At 42.1% G+C, this 22,485-nt stretch overlaps 1 protein-coding gene across 43 annotated transcripts in view; it reads left to right on the top strand.

The window, feature by feature from the left end:
- LOC122809254 (titin-like) overlaps positions 1-22,485 on the top strand; it is a 3,339,665-nt gene that overhangs the window by 2,867,588 nt on the left and 449,592 nt on the right. For all 43 annotated transcript variants that reach the window (XM_044080625.1, XM_044080596.1, XM_044080621.1 and 40 more), the window contains one exon: positions 6,334-6,372. In XM_044080625.1, coding sequence (XP_043936560.1) covers positions 6,334-6,372 — 39 coding nt within the window. The remainder of the gene's footprint in view (positions 1-6,333; positions 6,373-22,485) is intronic.

The raw sequence follows: 22,485 nt of genomic DNA, 5'->3' as shown, positions 1-22,485 counted from the left end.
ATCCACCATGGATTCTGGATCCCATTCCGGATCTCATCTCTCATCCTCTCGGTCTTCCGACTCCGAACCTGGTCAACCTCAAGCTGACGGCTTGGTTGCTCCAGTTCCACTCCTCATAAGGACTCCCGGGATCTCATCACCGGTCAAAGCCATTCTTGTAGCAGCTCACAAGCCTTCCACCAGGAAGGTTTATCGGAGTAAGTGGAAACGCTTCACCATTTGGGCAGAACACCGTCGTTTAGACTCTTTTACAGCCCCGATATCATCGATTCTAGATTTTCTAACCTCTCTCTTTCACCAGGGGGCTAGTTCTTCCACAGTCATGGTACAACTGGCAGCAATCTCATACTACCATGTGGGGCAAGAGTCTGGTCCTCTTATCACTTCCAAACTGTGTAAGGCCTTCCTCAAGGGTACCTTCCTCTTTAGGCCTCCAGTTAGAGGTGGTACCTCCATGGGATTTATCCTTAGTTTTGCAGGCCTTGACTGGCCCTCCATTCGAACCAGCGGCCACGGTTGATCTCAAATTTCTCTCTTGGAAGACCGTCTTTTTGGTGGCCATAACTTCAACTAAAAGGGTATCGGAATTGCAAGCCCTTGGCGTCAAACCACCATATCTGGTTTTTCACCCGGATAGGGTTTACCTCAGAATCAACCCGTCCTTTCTACCTAAGGTATCTTCAGAAGCGAACATCAATCAATCCATCAATCTCCTAGTGTTTTTCCCCAACTTTCATAACAAAGGAGAATACAAGCTACATTCCTTGGACGTACACAGACAGTTACGTTTTTATATCCATAGAACTGCTGGTCATAGGCAATCCGATCAGTTGTTTATCTCCTTTGCCAAAAGTCATTTCGGAAAATCAGTTTCTAAGGTTTCTCTCTCTAGATGGATCTCGAGTTGTATTCTTTTAGCATATCAGAGTTCGGGGAGGCCTGCACCTCAAGGAGTCCATGCTCATTCTACTAGGGCCGTTGCCACTTCTGCGGCCTTTCAAGCTAGGGTTCCACTGAATGACATTTGTTCCGCAGCCACTTGGGCTTCATCTCACACCTTTATCAGCCATTATAAAATAGATGTTGTTTCCCGAGGTAGAGCGTCCTTTGGCTCTGCGGTGCTCCGGAATATCCTTCCATGAAGGCCACCCATGACTTGGGTAGCTGGGGACTCTCTCACAGGTTGCTGACAAATGAAGTTCCTACTTCAGATTAAGAAGTTATGTACTCACCATAACGTTCCATCTGAGTAGGTATCTTCATTTGTCTGCAACCATCCCCCCCTCCTTCCCCCTGACCGATTTGATCGCTCTTGTGTTATTAGCATATGTTCCCATTGGGACACCTTTATCTGTTGTGCTATGGGGCAAACTTGATCTGAGGTCAGTTAGGGCAGGCAGGGGATTATGGGTAAGGGGAGGAGCTAGGAGCTCGGATCTATGCTATGATAGAAGTTGCCGGCTCGGATCCGAGATCGGATCTGTATCCCACAGGTTGCAGACAAGTGAAAATACCTACTCAGATGGAACGTTATGGTGAGTACATAACTTCTTATTCTCTACTACTACCTCCCAAGTTGTCACATTCAGTCTTCTAACAAAAATCTACTTGAACATTTGTAAGCCTTACAAAAACTGTGGTCAAAGTCTGTATTCACACTGTAGCAAAACTCTGGAATATGATCCCTGCACCAATATGGTGCATGGTGAATGGATAACATTCATTTGTTTAAGCTGCAACTAAAATAATTCCTCTCTGACTCCTGGCTAAAATTTCAGCTCCTTCTCCTTTAATACCTATCTACTTCTTATCACTCATTTTCCTTTTTGTTTCTCATACTCTTAATCTTGCTTTTACTCATTATTTCTCCTCCCTCCCATATTTACTCTACTTACTATTTCTAACAAATGATTTTCTCACTGTTCTGCCTCTTCCTGTCCTCCTCCTTATCCACTGTTTAAATTTTCCACTCTGATATTTGCTTTATGGGTTACAAACTCTCACACTTACATGTCAACACATTTCAGTGCTACATGATATTGTATTTATCTTGTTTTAATGGTGGTATATAGTTATTAGTCTGCATGTTGTGTGTATTAATATTTGTAGTAATTTATGTATTTACAGTATGTTGTATTATGATATTTTTCATATATGTATATTTTCTGTTCTTTTATTTCTGGAGCTTTTCTCCCCAGTTTCTTCTGAAAACAGATATATTTATCCATTCGGACTTTCCCTGTAAACAGATGTCAAAAAATAAATGTACAAGGACACAACGACAAAAGTATAAACAGTATTTAGACTCGCAGAGGGGTTCAGCTCTGAGCCCACTGCTGTTCATACTGGTGAACATTAATGAACAGGTTGGCAAGGGATTGAACAACAGTGCTGTTTGCAGACAAGGTGGCATTGCATACAGACTCTGAACAGGAACCTCAACAAATGATAAGGGAATAGAATACAAATCTGAAGTCACATGGGATAAAATTGAGTATAGACAAGACAGTTATGGCAGCAAATGGGGGAAGTCAGAAGAAGCTGAACATTGAGATAGAAGTGAAAGTAGTGGAACTGGTTAACAGCTTCATGTATCTGGGATGGATGGTTGAGGAGAAAGGAGGTGTGAATGAGGAGGGCAAAGGTAGAATCAGACAGATGGCAGCTAACTGGCACAGTGTGTCAGGAGTTTTGTGTGACAGAAGAATACCAAAGAAGCTGAAAAGCCAATTGTATGTAGCAGTGGTCTGACAAGTACTTTTGTATTGTACAGAAGTATGGGAAGTGAAGGCAGAGCAGGTGAGGAAGCTAGAGATGATGAAGATAAAGTGCCTGAGATGGGGTGGTAGGATGCACACTGTGGGACAGTCAAAGAAATAAGGACCTCAAAATAGAAGCTAAAGTAACTCTAAGGTCCAAGAGAACAGATTAAGGTGGTTCAGGCACAAGTGCAGGAATGCAGAAGGCATTCTGCTAGGGATATGGGAGAGGCAGGAGGAAGGCAAGAAAAAACAAGGATATCCAGCAAAGAAATGGATGGATTGTGTACGAGAAGTCCTGTAACAGTCAGGCTTGGCCATCGAAGAGAGAGGCACTGAATTGAGAAAGATGGCAATAGTTGATGCAACACCCAACCCAGTGGAGAAAATTGGAAAAAGGGAGGTTGATGATCATGATGCTAATTATTATATTCAAGAAACTCCTTTGTCGCTCATGCAGATAAAACAGACGAGCATTCATAGGTTCTGTTCAAGCAGCTTTATTATGTGCAAACACATCAGGATTGAGGCTTAACAACTTTAACTTAGATAAACTTATAAACAAACTAGCTGTTACACTCATATATGCTCACTCTCGGCTGCACTCTCAAAATGGCACTGAAGCTAGCGCGTACTTGCTATTTATATGCACGTGCTATCCTTGAAATGCTTCTTAAAGGTACAACACGCACACACTATTCTATATCCTTGTAATCACAATTTTAGTTTAACGCTTTCTAAGTAGTTTTATTAATATATTCAGGAAACCATACGCTGTTATGAATGTTTCAAAACCTAAGAGTAGAGAACTTAAGGTGACAGCCTAAAATATCTTCTTTTAGAACGGTTTATCCTAATATGTGCTTCAGCATGCTTCTCTTCTCAAACAACTAGGTGGACTGATTATTTGAATGAGGATGTTTGCAATTGAGTGTGATAATGGCTTCCCTTGGTGTTTGTTGACAGCTTAGTTTAAACAAATTCTGTAGATAATGCTACATTTTTATGACTTTGGGTATAACTTGAAAATCTAAAGCTGCATTTATTTTGTTTATTTTAACCCTAACTCTAACCAGGTTGTTAGATGTTTCCTGAGAAATATACTTTATATTGGTAGGCTGTTAATGCTGTGCATGGTTTACTTTTGAATGAATCCATTGCCCAGGCCTTTTGTTATTAACTATCTGCAAAGAGTTGATGTGCATTTCAGGAAACAATAAAGGCATCATTCTGATATTCATATCCCAAGCAGTTTTAAACTGCTGAACCACTTTTCCAGTGCTTTCCCAGAGTTATGGATTCAGAAAGTGATATCTGGTCTAAATTTTGAAGGAGATTCTTTAAAAGATCAGCTTACATAACACTTGTGAAATGTGAGTCTACCATTTTTCAGTTTGATGCGACAGAGTACGATGGGAGTTTACAGTGATGGCATTCTGCATGCCACCACATAGAGGCATAGTAGATTTTTGTATGCTTCCCTGCCATTCCTTGCTTCGTCACAGTATTGACGGATGAAAAAAAAGACAAAACTAAACCTCATTGCTCCCATGGTGGCCGAGAATGATGAAGTTTCAAGTTTTTACATCACTGGTGATATGGGAAATCTCTGTATGTTCTAGCCAGATTGATAACCATCAGTTAGGTGGGCGACATCTGGTTCTACTTCCTGTCCTGTTCCTTCTCTGGACTTTTGACTTCACTCAGCTCTTTAGAATGGCTGTCATACATGACTGGGATTGCCAAGAAGCTTTCACCCAATAGACATGCACTGCTATGTAGAAAAGGTTCTCTTATTTGAATGGAGCAGTGCCAAGTGCCTCCCCATTTAGTCATTTTAGAGGTTATACTGACTTTTTTTAGGCAGCTGCAAGATTAGGGTCGCTCTTATTCCACTGTCTGGGTGCATTTGTCAACTGTTTCTGTTTATCGTGGCCTTGTAGCAGAATTGTAGTGCAACACCAGCTGATCATGGAGTTTTTTTAAGCATTTTTACATCTCAGACCATCTTTTTAGAGCCCTTGTTCTCCATGGAATTTGAACTTCATAATTGACAGTCTTGCCTGTCCATTGTTAAACAAGCTGGCTCAGTGGTATTGAAGTTTAGATCTTGGAAAGTGCTTTAACTGTGGCTCATCACTTCTGCCTGCTGGATATCAGTGCTGCAGGTCCTAATGTATGGGGTATCTATGGTGAGTTTCACATAGATTGAGTGTCCTTTTCAACTAGCCAGCATTTTCTCATGAGAATGTTTTTTGCCATTTAATCAGTCTGCTTGGCTCCCTGTTTTGTTTGCTGTTTGGAAAATCAAAGCAGAAAAAGCCATTCACACCATGAATGTATTTCCATCACATCCTCTTTGAAGTATGCATTGAGGAAGACCAAACATGTTTATCTCCTTGATTACCAGATAGACTGACATCAGCTGTTTTAACAGTCAGGAGGCTTATTCAGATGGCTGTTCACTCACTGGAAGATAAGCTGTCAAGGACCACACCTGTAATGTGTGCTTAAGGTGCTTGCTTCAGGACTGTGTCCACTGCATTCATCTGTGCCACAGCCAGCTGGTCCCCATTTCGCACTTTCACTAAGCATTATTGTTGAAGCTGTTACTTTAGGTGTCTAACCGCCTTTCATATTTGTGTAAACCAGGAATCATACTTCTGTTGTCATTAGCTAGTTTGCTGCTTGAGATTTTCACATTTCTAGACCTACCAAGAAGGATCCCTGCTGTTATCTATGAAAAATTCTTTCTTACAGTACCACTGATCTATGAGGGGTTTCATTGGGTATTCTAAAACACCTTTCTGCCTGTGCAAGCCTCAGCTACTGGAATGTCTCTTAAGTTTGGCATGTATATACTTGTATTACTTGTAAACACCACAAGTGTCAAATCTTCATTGCGTCACCTGATGAGCAAGAAGTGTGCTGGCTAAGTAGTTGGGATTAATTGGCAGGCTCTGAGGTTAGGTGTCCTCAAGTACAGTGCATGAACTAGGGTGAGGTACACTTACTGCATATACAGAAGTGGAATGGAATGTTGAAGTACCACAAAAAATCTTAATTTTATTTTGCTGTAATATACAAGATAGTTTCATCTATCTTTTTATCATCTGTCCTTGCCATATCCAGTTCAGGATTGCCTGGAATTAAAATACTCATAGTAAACAATTGGCATAAGGCAGGAACGAGCCCTGTATGAAACACCTTTCTATCACAGGATACACACAAACACACACATTCAGTTGCACACCTAGTTCTAATTTAGTATTTCTTTTCTACTTGCCAGCATGTGCTTGGAATGTGAGTGGAAACAGGAAAGCCAAGTTAAAGCACATACAAATATAGGGAAAACAGATGCTACACAGAGCATGCCTCTGCAAAAATCAAGCCAGGCAGCTGCTCACTGGGAGGCAGAAGTGCTAACTATTGCACCTCCGTACTGCCCCAGTACATATCATTGTAAGAAACTACGCATGTATTCCTTTCCATTTGTAGGACACTGTATTGTTTTCATTTGGTGGAAGGCATCTTTACCTGTTACAACTGATGTATGCATTTGTATATTTCACAGCAGTACAGGTGATCCGCAGAGTTGGACGGCCCAAGAAGGGTAAGTGCTGTCTGTGCATTGTACTATGTTATGTAAAATGATGAGACTGAATGGTAAACTGTGTGTGTTTCACATGAGACTAGTGTGCAATCCAGCAAGATGTTGTGCCATTTTGTAAGTGCAATAAAATAGTGAAAGCAAGTTGAATAAGTTATATGCAGGTAGTGCAGTGCATACACAGAAATGCAAATGAGAGTCCAAGACAGTTTTCATAGCGCATATCAGAAACCACACCAGAAGCAGAAGGTTTGGGAGTATTGCTCAGACAGAGAACAGTGTGGCTGACTGGTGTAATAACCACAGAGTTGGCTGTGTTACCCCAGACACAGTGGTTCATGTATGTGTAGTGTTAACAGCAGTAGTGTTATGCTGTTCATGTCACTTTGCCGGAAGTGATCATGACTGCTCAGCCCAAAGTATGTCTGTTGTTAGCAATGCTCCAGCAGCTGCCAGTAATAAACATGTTAAGTCTTTTGCAAATGTCACTGTATGTACTGTGTGTAATGACCATATCTCTTGGTCTGCTTCCCATTGTAAATTTGAAATTAATATGACTTATGTTTGTTCACAATGTCTGCCAACATGTGAACCATGAATGACTACATAATGGAGAGTATGTCTTGCACAGAGTTGGTTCCAAAATTACAGCAATATGCAGTGTAGACTGACAGGCACAGTGAATGTAAAGTAAATGTTGCTTTCCATGTCTTACCTATACAGCATCCTGCTGATGGTATTAAGAGTCCAGGCCTGCTGCTCCTGCACTGACATTCTCAGTAGGTGCGTGTATCACTTATTGGTGAGGCTCAGGATGTAGGTTACTAAATAACAAGTCACCTGTACTCAGTGAAAACAGCTGTAGACAATATCTGTATGATCCCACTGTCCATCAGAATGATTCTGCAGGTAAGCAAGTAATGCCTAGCCTACACAGGGTTATTCTGGCTGTGAAATGCCCTCAGTTTAGCATAGGTGAGTCATGGCAGTGCTTCCATACAAACCATGACCTCTTTCGGTCTGCAAGCCTATTATTGTCAGCACTCATAAGGCATGTTCCTCTACCTGCTGGGGATTATAGACTTGCTGTAATCAGCAAACAGAATGTTTTGCCGCTTTTATTTAAATTTTAAGGAATATTGCATTAAACAGTTTACAAGGATTCAGGCTGATGTCATTTTGTCAGGAAAACATGCAAATTGTTGCCGTCATTTACAACTGTTCTGCTTCAAACTGAAATAACTTTTGTTCATACTCATTTTGCCAGCACTTACTTACTTTCTTTATGCATCTGTCTTCTTTATTTTTGTGGGATACAGGCTTGTAGGTCATGGGATATTCCCCATAAGTACCTCTGAAAGGAAAACACATAGTCAAACTGTACATCATTAAGAAAGATGTATGGCGTCAGCAAATTCACAGCAGGCATAGAAAAGCTCACAGTACTGTGCCCACTGCTGAACTAACCAATTGACTATGTTCATGGCCCCTCTGGGCACCCAGGGACAGCAGGCAGCATTGCAGACATCCACAGCAAGATGCCAAATGGGCATGGCAGTGGCAGAGGAAATGCAGTTTACAACAGGTAATGCCTTTGTTAATGTGGTACAGGAAGGGTATGCACATAGATCCCTTTGCCTTGTTAATAAAGGTATTGCCTATTATTCACAACATGTTCTCTCCCACTGCTCTGCCCATTGAGCATCCTGCTGTCTCATGGTTGCCTTTGGAGGTCCATGGATACGAACCATTTGTCATTGCTGCTGTGAGCACAGCACTGAGAGTTTCTGTGCACCTGTGTTGAATTTGCTGTAACCATGCACCTCTCCCAAAAAGTAATGCCCTTCAGCAATGTGTCACTGACTAAAAGTATAGTCAGGGAGCATACATCTCTATTCATCTGGACAAAACCTAAAATAACCAGTGGTAAAAGGCCCAAAAATAAGGACAGGTTTTAAATATTGCTCCAATCAACTTCGAAAGTTGCTAAAAGGACAGGATTTGTGTTAGCATTCATTTTTTGAAGGATGTGTAGTCTGAAACTCAAATGTATGTTTTTTCAGTCCTCCGTGATTTGCCAGAAAGCCACAAATTTTATGAGGACTAGACCAAAAATATGAAGCAAAAATCTGGGCATTCTGTGAAAATATGGACAGTTGAGAGGAATGTTGGGGAAGTATCCCATGACCTACAGGCATGAATCACTTTCCTTGCTTTTTTTCTCTGCATTCTTATTTTACAGTTCTTCTTTCATTCTTTTTCTTTAATGATTCCATGTCTCTTCTTTACATGGTCATGAAACCCTCTTTTGCCATTACACCATACTACTTACATTTCTGTTACTACATTGCCTGAAGACTCGGGTCACGGTTAAACAGGGTCTTCGGATCAGCTCACAAAATAAAAGGTTATAATCAGTTACTTGATACAAGATTTGTCACATAGCAGTTTCTTGAACATAGGTAGCAGCTGCTTGTCTTGTTGGACTTTGAAGTGGACTGTGTTTTCAGGTTCTTTATGCTTGCAGCCTTCCAGCAAATGGTGATCCAGTTTCTTTTTTTCTGCATTAGTGTTTGCTGATGTTCTTCTTGTTTCACTGTTGCAGTCATTACATTTGGGTTATCTGCCTGCAGGTAGCCCTCAGCCAGCCTGAATACCAGAGTCCTGGATTCCTGCGTCGGATGCTGTCTCTTCTTTCATGACATCAGGTCGTCAGGGGTATAAAACATGCAGCCGATGCCATTACATCAGTTTTTCTTGCCCCAGATGTCAGATGCCCCCACAATGGGAAGCAGTTATATGTTACACCTCCATCAAAAAGCAAATACACCAGAAAGCTTAAAACAAGAAGGAAAGGTAGAGCCAAGAGAAGTCAGGGGGCTGGAGGGAGGGTAACCAGGACTGCAACAGTGAATACACTCGAACATCTACATTTATGGTAAGTGTACACAACTGTACTATGTTCTTCGTGTTTCACTGTTGCAGTCTTTAGATTTGGGTTGATTCCCAAAGCTAAGGAAGGGAGGAGGAAGTTAGAGAGCATTAGGGCCAGCTATTACCTGCAAGACTGCAGTGGCAAAACCAGCTCTGGATTTAAAAAAAATAGGCATGTGGTAATGTTTGGTGAAGGAATGTACAGAGCTCCAGGTAGCAGCTTCTAGGGGACTCCTCTGAGAAAGGCTGTAGAGGTAGATGCAGACCTGGTGGAATGTGATCTTATCCCCTATGGGGTAGGTTTTCCATGGTGCTTATAGCAGAAATAAGTGCAGTGAGGATTGCTGCCATGGAGGACGGCCAGACAAGTGGTTTGATGGTGATTCTCTTGGGTAAACCCAGGTAGGATTCAAAGATGGTAGAGGTAAGTGAATAGTAGTCCAGACCAAAACCATGACTCCTATCTGTTTTTCATCCACTTTGGTGATGCCCTTTGAACCTTCAGAGAATATGACCTGTCCTTCAGTTGAGGGGAACATGTTCATGGGAATCATTCTCAGAGGATGGTGGGTAAGAGAAATGGTAGTGGTATCACACTGGCACTCCTTTTTGAAAGAATAATATGTTTTTCTTGCTCAGAATGGACTCTGAAGTCTCGATGACATGTCTTTCAGGTTGAACTGTGGCCCAGGGAATCTACTTTTGTCACCTTCCCTTGGGTCAGAGGGTTACTGACATAGACTGAGCAACCTTCTGCAAACTTTCATTTGCTTGTGTAGGTGTCATTCGCCCTCAGCCTGTTGTATTTTCCTCACTGATACCTGTACTCCACTAGCATCCCTCTAAATGCCACAGATTTTAAGGTAACCCTGTGAATGATGAGGTTCTGTGTGGGCTGGATGATGACCTGCCTTCTTTCTCTGCAAAACTAGCTTACTCTATACTTGTGGAAGAAGAACTAGAAATCTCTTAGGTTCATAGGTCGTTACTGGGCAGCTGGTCTAGTAGATCATATTAGATGCCTAGCTGCTGCAATTCCCACTACAAGCTATCCCTGTGTGTAAGGAACTGTGGGTGGAAACTGGTGGTATGTTTACAACCACTCATTGATTCCTCCAGGTTGCGTTTGCAAAGAGTGAGGGAGCTATTTTGTTTAATGTGCAAGGGGAGTATGTTCCACGAAAACAAAGTTCTTTGAGTAAGCTATCCATCTCTTCAGCAGGTTCTGTTTATGTTACAGTGAAGGGTGTTGGGGTTGTTCACGGTATTACAGCAAAAGACAAGCTGCAAATGTCCACCAAATGCAAGGCGGAACATTTGTATACATAATGTATTCATTATTATTGTTCAAGGTATTCTCAGTTTTGCAAATATGAAGGAGGTCACTCAGGACAGGGTCTTTAGAGGGCTTATATAATGAAAGGAGCTCACCCTTGAGAAGCCTGTAGGAAACTGAGATGAGGAACATGATTTTGAGGTGCTCAGCATAGGATATAGATCTGAGGCCATTATATTTTTTTAATAAAGAAGCATTGGAGTCTTTCAGGTTGGACCAATTGTCTGGACAAATACGTAACAAAGTAAGCATTGTATTCAGTAATGGCTAAGATGAGGGATGAGTACAGAGGTATGATAACGTCCTTGGTCATAGAACTTCAACATTCAAAAATTCATTTGGGTAAGGTTGAAGGATATTGTAATGATTGTCAACAAATGTATCCAGGTCTGTATTAACTGTGTCATACTTGAGGAGAGCATCATTGATAAAAGAGCAGTATAGATGCTTATGTTTTCCAAAGGAGATTGTACTACACTTTTTTACATTTAGTTTAATTCTTTTGGGTCATTAGAAATTTGCAGAACAAAGAAACGGACTCAGTTTTCATTTTGCTCATGGATGGAATTTAGAAACACATTCTATTTATCATTCTCCATTGACTGTGTTGGGAAAACACCCGATAGTGTCAAGCTGCACTCCAGGAGGATGTCCACAGTCATCACATTTTAGCTGTTAGTATGATAAAATCAAATTAGTTGTTACTATAAGATGACTATATTTCCAGCAATAATTTTTTTGTTTCTAATTATAGGTCAGCGATAAATGAAAAATAAATGTCAGTTCTTGCACTTCAGTAGGTTCTCACAGAGCATTACAGCAACATGTACTTGTGGCTAGTCTGTGCTGGATTAAATCTATTTGTTCCTCTCATTGGGAAAAAGTTCTTATCTCTAAAATTTCCAAACCAGGTTATAATGACATTAGTTGCAGGAGACTGGAAAGTACTGTGAGTCTGTACTGAATTTTTGTTTGACACTATGATTTTACAATGGAGCACAAGATGCATGTCTTATACTGGTATTGTGTTTAAGGGTGGCATGTGATGTAATGAGTAGCACTGTTGCCACACAGCATGGAACATCTGTTCAGTTCTCAGCTAGGATGCATTCTGTGTGGAGTCTACATGTCCTCTAAGTGTGCACCTGGGCTTCCTCCTGGTACTCTGGTTTTCTTTCACATCCCAAAAACACATTGTATATGTATTGGTAGTAGTAAATTATCTATAGGTACACATGCAGTGTGTGAGATATGAAAGAAAGGCCTTGCAGTCTCCTTATGATGTTCTTCGTGTTTCACTGTTGCAGTCATTACCTGTGCCCTGGTGTGGTAGCCCTCTGACGGCCGGAATACCAGAGTCAATATTTTTCTGCGTCGGCTGCTGTGGCTTGCTGCCTGACGTCAGGTCGTCAGTGCTATAAAGGAGAGCAGCTGACACCATTACACCAGTTTTTCTTGCCGTGGAGCCCGTAGCAGAAGCAGTTCGCAAGTGTGCCGGGCGGTCACTACCAGAGTTTCGATTTACAGCTGAAAACGTCTACAGCTGAGTACCCCATTGGGGATCCTTTTTTCTTGCACTAACCGATGTCCGAAAAAGTTAATAGTTGTCTCGCCTGTGGAAAGCAAATACCATACCGAGACTTCCACTCATACTGCGTCACTTGTTTAGGCCCAGACCACGATGTCCCTCATTGTCAGTTCTGTGCCCTCTTTAATGCGAGAACCATTCGCCGTAGAGCTCTTATTCTAGCCAAGTATTTTCATCTTCCGTCTTCACATTCCGAAATGGCATCCATCAGCCAACCTTCCGTAGACATTCCGAAGAAACGTAAAGATAAAGATAGAGACAGACCACACAAGGCTAAGCCTTCTGATGACTCTAGCGCTAAGCAGGTCATCAGTTCTCCGGAATTCGGTGAGGTGCTTTCGCAGCCCCTGATGCCCGATTCGATTCCTTTGCAGGCCTCTACCAAGACCCTTTCGAAGTCTGGTATGCCGCAGAAATCTTCTTCGTCTTCCGAGCCTTTGGTTGTCTCTGCCTCTGTTGGGTCCAGAGCAGTGACCCAGGCACCAGCCTCCGAGGAGGCCTTTCGCACTACCGATTCCAAACAAAAAACAACATCTTCGCTTCCGACTAACGCTCCTCTCAGACCAATCGATTCTCTTAGGCCTAGAGGCAAGGCCATTCCCAGGAAAACTACCTCTTGCCACCATGTTACTCCTGCTGCTCCTCCCCAAACTCAAATGCTTAAAATGGCAGAGGATCTTATCACCCTTATCATGGGTAGTCAGGCCACAACTTCTAAAAAGAAAAATACCTTTCTCCTGAAATAGTAACAGAACAGGATTCTGAAGATTCTGATTATTCAGATTTTGAAGAGGAACAACAACCTCTGACTGCTTATGAGGATTCAGATGCAGAGAAATCCATTCCCTCAGCCTCCCCACTTGAAGATCTTTCTTTTGGGGAACTCTTCACACCCTCAGGGAACATTTTCAGTGGAAATCCCAGGACTTCCCTCAGTCTAACAAAAGACTAAGAGAGTTTCTAGACCTGCCCCAGCACAGACACTTTGCCATCCCTCCTCTCTCAGAGGTGGTTGATGATGTCTTCCAGGAATCCAGTTTAAGTCCTGACACCCTCCTACCTGCTCCTAGAAAACCTGATAGGTATTACAGAGTACCGGACTCTCACAGATACCTGTATAGAAATCCTGCTGCAGACCCGGAGGTCATTACACAGGGACCAAAAGGAGTTAAGGCTAGTTCTACCAAAAATCTTACTCCTTCTGGCAAGGACTCCAGAGCTCTGGACAGATGGAGTAAAAAAATATACACTTCTGCAACCTTGGCTGTCAGAGCTCTCATCTGTCAGTTCCGCATGCTAAAATATCAGCAACACACTTTGGAACTGTTAAAACAAAAAAATTCTACCTTTCCTGACTGCTAATTCGAAAGAGTTAGCAGATTTACTGCACTCTTCTTGTCAAGTGGCTAAACACTCATTACACTGTGGATATGATGCCCTAGAGGCCTCAAGCAGGGAAGCAGTGTCAGGATCTGTCATTAGGAGACATGCATCTTTGAAGGAACAACCTCTCCCTGATTATGTCATATCTAAATTACTTGATGCATCCTTGGATATGGACTGCTTGTTTGGAGGAAAAAGCAGAAGAGGTGCTTAAAAGGATGGAAAACAAAGCAAAATCTATGCAAACAGTAAAAGATTTCCTTCAGGTGCAAACTCCTAGTTTCAGCAGGAATTTTCCCTCAAAGCACTGGTCCTTTCCTGCACCTTGCAGATAGGGGCAAGGCAAGCCTCACAGGGACAGACCACCCAGACTCCCACCCCAGGGACAGCAGAGAACCAAACAGTGGGCCACTTCCACTCCAAAGGCAGGGAGTTCTAAGCCATCCCTCTATGGCAAAAACTGTCAATGACTCCCTGTCCTCCCTCTGCCCTCTTTTCCCTCACCAAAAGCTAGGAGGAAGGCTGTCCCTCTGCAAAGAAAATTGGCTTTCTGTAACAAAGGACCAGTGGGTCTTAAAGATCATTTTTCAGGGATACAAATTCTCCTTCAGCGAACTCCCATTTCCAAGCGGGTACCCAGATTTATCTCGAAATCAGTGAGCAGAGGCATTGAAACAAGTCCAAACTCCCATATCCCAAGGGGCAGTAGAACCTGTCCCCTCAGATCAAACAGGCAAAGGCTTTTATTCCAGACTATTCTTGGTTCCCAGAAAAGAGGGCACTTGGCACCCCATCCTGGATTTATCCATTCTGAACACCTCCTTGGTGGTCCCCAAATTCAAAATGCTAACCTTGCAGCAGCTGCTGCCTATGCTGACAAAAAATGCCTGGTTAGCAACCCTAGATATAAAAGATGCCTACCTCCACATCCCCATAAGGGAATCCTGCAGGAAATTCCTTCGCTTCAGAGCAGGCTCACAACACTTTCAGTTCTCTGCGCTACCCTTTGGCTTATATACTGCTCCCAGGGTATTCACCAAATGCTTAGCCCCAGCCATAGCCTTCTGCTGACAGAAAAATATGCAAATGTATCCTTATCTGGACAGCTGCCTCATTCAGGCAGACTAAAGAAATGAAGGACCTGCTCTTTGTAAAAACCCTCCTAACCTCTTTAGGGTATACCATCAGTGCAAACACCCTCCAGGAAGATCATTTTCTTCGGGGCACTGCTGGATACAGCATCCCAAATGGCCTTCCTATCTCCAGAAAAGCAGAGCTTCCTGCCTTTCTATTTCACCCAACTGGCTTCCAGAAGTCACCTCACTGCCAGGATGTTCCTGCAAGCCTTGGGGTACATGGCATCTTGCTTCCTTCTAATTCCTTTGGCCAGGCTTCACATGAGAAAACTTCAGTAGCACCTAAAGAACCTTTGGTGCCAGCACTATCAGCCTCTAGAGACCTCTGATTCCCTGTATCAGGGCCGAGTTACTCTGGTTAGCAGGGGCCTGTGCCCAGAACAGGGGTCTTCCCTTCACACACTGCCCTACCAGGCAGACCATTACCACTGATGCCTCAGACATAGCTTGGGGTGCTCACCTAGAAGGCAGGTGCACCCAAGGTCTTTGCGATGCCCAGCACCTTCCCTTACACATCAACCAGAAGGAAATGATGGCAGTACAAAAAGTTCTGACTTCCTTCAAACCCCATCTCAAGCCTCGGGTTCCCCTTATCAAAACAGACAACACCACAGTAATGTGGTACATCAGCAAACAGGGAGGCACCCAATCTTACCCTCTGTGCAGGCTAGCCATGAACCTCTGGCTGACGGCCTCTTCCATGGGACTATACCTGATGGCCCAATACCTACCAGGGATCAACAACACCCTGGCGGGCCACTTAAACAGAAACTTACTGGACCCCCACGAATGGCAGCTCCACAGAAAAACCTTTTTACAAATCACTGAGGTGTGGGGGACTCCGGAGGTGGATCTCTTTGCTTTGCATCTAAACCATCAGCTAAAGAAATTCTGTACCAGGGAATATCACCACCTAGCATGGAGGGTGGATGCATTGACCTTCTCCTTGAACAGCCTCTTTGTGTACGCATTCCCTCCTCTGCCTCTTATTCCAAAGGTACTGATCAAAATAATGGAGAAGAGACCAAAGGCCATTCACATTGCCCCAGACAACATTGGTACCCCTTACTGCGCAGCCCGCCCTTACAGCCTCCCAGGCAACTTCCCCTGATCTCAGAACTCTTAACTCAGGTGGGTGGAGGATGCTGCACTCAGATTTGCAGACTCTCAAACTATCAGCATGGCTAATACTCTAAAGGCAAACAAGGGACCCCTGTTAAGCAAACGGGTCCTGGACATTATCACAGAGGCCAGAAGGCACAGCACTAGAAAATCCTATGCAGGAAAATGGAAAAGATTTTGCTCCTGGAGCCAGTCCGGAGGGGGGAATACCTCTCAACCTTCCATCCATCTTATCCTGGACTACCTAGCGGAGCTACTTACTAGTGGCCTCTCCTTCTCTATTAAAATCCATGCCTCAGCCATTTCAGCTCATTTTGATAGAGAACAGCCCCTGTTCTCCCATCCTTTCATTACACAATTCCTCAGAGGGGCTTCTAATATCAGACCACTCAGAAGACCACCCACTCCAGCCTGGGACCTGAATTATGTTTTGGAAAAACTAACTTTACCACCCTTCGAACCTGCTGCTTCAGTAGAACTAAGATTCCTCCTAGCTATCACCTCAGCCAGTAGAGTTTCAGAACTTCAGGTTCTGCTGGCCATTGAGCCCTTCATCATCTTCCATGCAGACAGGGTCTCCCTGAGGACTAATCCCTCCTTTATGCCCAAGGTGGTATCTAATGTAACTCTCAATCAGGCCATACATCTACCCACCTTCTTTCCTAACCCTCAGAACAAGGGGGAAAGAATTCTGCACTCAGTAGACATGCACAGACAGCTCAGATACTGTCTGGACCGCACCAAACCCTTCAGTAAAACAGACCCAACTACTTGTCAGCTTTGCAGGAGAAGCCCATTTCCAAACAATTCATTTCCAAATGGATATCGCACTGTATCCATTTCTGCTACAGATTGCATGGGAACCCCCCCACCCCCAAGTCTATTCCAACCTATTCCACTAGGGCAGCCTCCACGGCATTCCTCAGAAGAGTTCCCACCAGGGACATCCTGGAAGCTGCCACCTGGACTTCTGTCCATACCTTTACTAAGCATTACCACCTACATCTGTTTTCTAAGGCTAGAGCAGGGTTTGCCTCTGCAGTTCTGCAGGGCATGCTGACCCATTCCTAGGTATCTTACTAAGTCTACCACCCCACTCTTCAGCTTTGGGAATCCTCCCACAGGTGATGACTGCAACAGTGAAACATGAAGAACATAGTACAGTTGTGTACACTTACCATAAATGTAGATGTTTGAGTGTATTCACTGTTGCAGTCCTGGTTTCCCACCCTCCTTCCCCCTATATCTTCTTTTTTTAGGGAGGCATACGTTTTAGCCACCAGGACCACTTTACCTTATTTACTTGGGCCTCTGACGGCTTAGGGCTGGAAAAACTGATGTAATGGCGTTGGCTGCTCTCCTTTATAGCACGGACGACCTGACATCAGGCAGCAAGCGAGAGCAGCCTAAGCAGAAAAACACTGACTGTTATTCGGGCCGGCCAAGGGCTACCACAGCAGGGATAACCCACAGGTGATGACTGAAACATTGAATACACTCGAACATCTACATTTATGTAAGTGTACACAACTGTACTTTCCCTATTTGCCTAATAAACTCAGCATAGCATCTACTCTTCATAGGATTGCTGCAGGAGTCGGCTGTGATTTGGCAGCACTGGATGGAATTTGCATCTAAAAATGTCTGCTTGTTTATGCCATGTGTAAAAGAGGTATTACATTTTCATTCCTTTTCTAAAGCTTATTACAGTAAACTTATTCATGCTGATGTATCTTATAATGACAGGCCTAAGCATTTTATCCAGCCATATACAGTGGATATAAAAAGTTTACACACACCTGTTAAAATGCCAGGTTTTTGTGATATAAAAAATGAGACCACAATAAATCATTTCAAAACATTTCCCACCTTTAATGTGACCTATAACTTGTACAATTCAATTGAAAAACAAATCTGTTAGGGGAAAAAAATATAAAAACTAAACAACGTACAATAAGCTGGTTGCAGCATTCAGTCTTCTTGGTTACACACCTGCCATCAAAGAGACTCTGATTAATCCCAAATAAAGTTCAGCTGCCCTAGTAGGATTTTACTGACATTTACTCAGTTCCTGCTACAGCAAAAGCCATGGTTCGCAGAGAGCTTATAAAGCATCAAAGGGATCTTATTGTTGAACGATATCAGTGAGGAGAAGGGTGCAAAAACATTTCTACAGCATTGGATATACCATGGAACCCAGTGAAGACGGTCATCAAAAAGTGGGGAAAATATGGGACAACAGTGATGTTGCAAAGAACTGGACGTCCCTCCAAATTTGATGAAAAGACAAGCTGAAAACTGGTCAGGGAGGCTGCCAAGAGACCTACAGCAATACTGAAGGAGCTACAGGAATTTCTGGCAAGTACTGGTTGTGTACTACAGGTGACAAATCTCCCATATTCTCCATATTTCTGGGCTATGGGGTAGTGTTGCAAGACAGAAGCCTTTTCTTACATGGAAAAACATCCAAGCCCGGCTAAAATTTGCAAAACAGTACATCAGGTCTCCCAAAAGCATGTGGGAAAATTTGTTATGGTCTGATGAGAGACCAAGGTTGAACTTTTTGGCCACAATTCCAAAAGGTATGTTTGACACAAAAACCACACTTCACATCATCAAAAGAACACCATGCCCACTGTGAAGCTTGGTGGTGGCAGTACCATGCTTTGTGGTTAGTTTTCTTCAGCTGGAACTGGGGCTTTAGTTAAGGTGGAGGGAGTTATGAACAGTTCCAAATACCAGTCACTTTTGGCCCAAAACCTTCAGGCCTCTGCTAGAAAGCTGAAGTTGAAGAGGAATTTCACCTTTCAACACAACAGTGACCCCAAGCTTACATCCAAATCAACAAAAGAATGGCTTCACCAAAAGAAAGCTAAAGTTTTGGAGTGGCCCAGCCAGAACCCAGACCTAAATCCAATAGAAACATCAGTGGGGTGACCTGAAGAGGGCTGTGCACAAGAGATGCCCTTGCAATCTGACAGATTTGGAGTGCCTTTGCAAGGAAGAGTGGGCAAATATTGCCAAGTCAAGAATGTGCCATGCTGATAGACTCCTACCCAAGAAGACTGAATGCTGTAATTAAATCAAAAGGTGCTTCAACAGAGTATTAGTTTAAGGGTGTGGACACTTATGCAACCAGCTTATTGTATGTTGTTTATTTTTTTATATTTTTCCCCTAACAGATTTGTTTGTTTTTCAATTGAATTGTACAGGTTATAGGTCACATTAAAGGGGAAAAGTTTTGAAATTATTTATTGTGGTCTCATTTTTTATATATCACAAAAACATGGCATTTTAACAGTGGTGTGTAAACTTTTTATATCCACTGTAATTTGTTCTAAGACTCCCAGTATGACTTTATGCACAGAGGAGTAGCTAGGGTGTCGTGAATGGGGCAGATTTCCCAGATGCAGGATATTAAGGGGTGAGATTGGTAGATGGCAGTCATTTGGTAGTACAATACTGACATTCAGAAATAAATGCTGATACTGCATTTGCGATCAGAGCTGAAGAGCTTTGGCGTGTTGTGTGTTGTATTTAGCTGCAGCCTGGAGTTTGCTACAGTTTTGAAAGGGGAAGTTGACTTTTTTTTTTTTGTTTTCAACACTCACTCTCTCTGTAACTGAGAGGATTTTTTTTGTCCCTCAAGTTACTGTTAAGTGGTACTAGGCCTGGGAACTGCACCAGAGGCTAGATAACCTAGCTGTAGCTATAAAACTATGGAACAGAGCTGTAGTTCTGTCTGTTTTCTCTCTTATATGCTGTTACATCAGTGAATGACATGTTATAATTACATTTAAAGTGTAACAACTCGTACATCAGGTCTGTGAATTTTTTTAATCATGACCAGGAACTGAACCTAGTAACTCAGTTCAACGCACATTTAGCAAAAATGCAAAATACATTTTTTTCTCTTTTAGGACCTTTCTTATCAGAATACTACCAATACCCATTTATATATTGTACTTTATATTGTATGTTTTAAAGCCAGTTATAGCAAGAATTGCAGACTTAAGAATTTCAGCTGGGCCTGGACTTGAACCCATAATTTAAATGTTTGTTACCACATAATTTGTGCTAACACTTTGGCAAGGACAGCCAGTTTTCATCAAATAATGTGACTTAGGCTGTTGTCCTTTTAAGGATAAGTTCTGGCAGTTACCAAAAGAGGAACCAACTGTTCTACTAGGAGAGTCTATATAATTCTTGCTGGCTTGCTTCTCTTCTCCCCTTTTCATTTCCTCAAGAAGTCCTTATAATAGCCCTTATCTTCACAGTTTAATTTGCATTTCTGAGGATGAGAGTATACGTACATGCATACAAATATTTCAGGCATGGGCAATAATGCACTTCTAGCCTTCCAATATACCAAAACAGTAACTCCCATAATAAGTGTCCAAGTTGTTCTTAAAAATATCTAAACTAGTACTTGCTTTAATCTGATTTTATAGTCTATGCAGGTGAGAGTGAAGTGTGTTTAAAAAGCGATTAAACCTTCACAGGCATGCAGTTGTCAGACTCCTGTCAGCAGGCTTTTGAGTGTTAGATGGGCCTTTGCAGTCTCAGTATAGGACCTCCTTTTCTTCACTTGAAGCCTTTGTTAATCCCAATGAAAGATTCTTCTGTTTTGGGTTAGGGAACTCAGCTTGACTCTTGTTTTGCTGAGAGAAAGTGGGCAGCTCAGGAAAGGAAGTGTCATGTGAACCAGCTGAAGCTAAGGGCAGTGTTCCTCACCTTCAGGTCTCTGGAAGTGGAACTGAGGTGAGATTTCCTCCTGCTGTGATATGATAGCCAAGCAGTAGTGTAGTGTGGTATATGAAGAGGGTAGTGTGAGCTATTACTTCTTGAGCAGACGTGAGCAGGTCTGGAAAGAGCTCATTAATCGGGCATCACGTTACAGTGGATGTAAGCTGTTTTATTTATTATTATTTTTTTTTTTTTGACACTGGAGTTGATGTGCTGAAGGCATATTATCACCACATCAACAACAAAACTCTGGCTAACTCAAGTTCCTCCCTTCTCCCATAATACAACTCTCCCAGCTGATTTTCCACATCTCAGTGCTGACATTAGGCACTTACAATGACATTTCAGTTCAGCTTGAGCATTTTAGGGAAAAGTTTCTTTCGTTTTGGGCCAGATGAATACATTTTTTTCCTAATATTTTCACTTGTTTGGGGTAGAATAACAGTTCACTAATAGAACTATCACACAAATTTCTTAAACTTTTCATCTTTTTGTAACCCAGCCTTTTCCCTTCTCATCATCCTTCCCATCACCTGTCATATATAGTAAAAAAAAAAGGGTTTGGTGCAGAGGAGATCAATCCCAGTCATCCAGCATGAACAGGCACCTGCTTCACCAGTTCTACCCTTTTTATTTTTTAAGCACCTGTATTGAATTCTCACTTGTGACAGGCAAATTTACATTTATGTAAAAGCAATCAAACTGTATTAAGGACACATTTACAAATATTGTACTTCATATATATTGCTATATATTGTATAATCTAAGCAACTTAACATAAATTATTAATTCCTGCCCTTTTTTAAACAAGAAACATCTTTATTAAGCTATCACTTAACAACAAAGGCAATTATACACTTATATAAATGAAAACAATCCACACCGACAATCCTAGTTGCAACCATTTACATCACAGACCATACATTCACACTCCCAGTTGCAAACATTATACATCACATATAATCTACCCAATCATTTTCAGTCAAACTTTACATAGCTCATTTTTTTCCTGCCTTCTTTTAAACTTAATTCCTCCCCGTATGTATTGTTCCCACAGTTCCCCTTTTTCCTATGTAGTTTGCTCCTACCCTTTCCTGAAGATCTCAGTTCCAGTTGTTTTATCTCTCTTACTATATTCACTGCTTCTAGTATAATTGGTTTAGATTTTGATTTCCATTTTCTTGTAATTGCTTTTTTATCAGCCACCATAATTAGACACAGCAAAGTCTTAACATGTCTAGGCAAAAAAGTCGTCATCCGCAACACACCTATCTGCCCACCCAACATCTCTGACAGTGAATACCACAGGGAATCCCTAGAGACCCACCAACTCACTGCACTCCCAGAAAATATGTTCCAAATCACCTCTTTCTTCCCCATCACACCACCAACATTTACTGTATACCTGAGGAAAAATGCTCTGGAGTCTACTTGGGGTCTAAATATATTTACATAAAAATTTCCAAGCAAAAATCCTAAATCATCTATGATTTTTTTTTGCATATTTGGGAGACATACATATATCCTCCCATTGTTTCTTCGTGAATTCCTTATCCAATCCCTCTTTCTAACCTCCTCTGATTGATTCTTGTAGTTATCATGCAATATTTTATATGTTCCACTAATTATTCCTTTTTTAATGGCAGCTTCTGTTCTAGATTCTACTAAAAAATCTACCAGTGCTGGTCTTTCATTTAGGACCCACTTATACATTTTTCTTTACCTGTACTGTCTAAATAATCCACACCAGTTAGTCGAACCACAGAACAATGAAAAGCAAAATAAATCCACCGGAAAGATAAATCCACAAATGTATTTAATAAAAATACAGCAGTTTCAAACGTTGAGCGCTTTCACTAGACTGAGCTAGC

Source organism: Protopterus annectens, chromosome 8.part0 (genome assembly GCF_019279795.1).
Source record: "Protopterus annectens isolate FY-2018-M chromosome 8.part0, PAN1.0, whole genome shotgun sequence".
Taxonomy (NCBI): Eukaryota; Metazoa; Chordata; order Ceratodontiformes; family Protopteridae; genus Protopterus; species Protopterus annectens.
The sequence above is the reverse complement of the archived record's forward strand: the minus strand, read 5'-3'. Positions and strand labels throughout refer to the sequence as shown.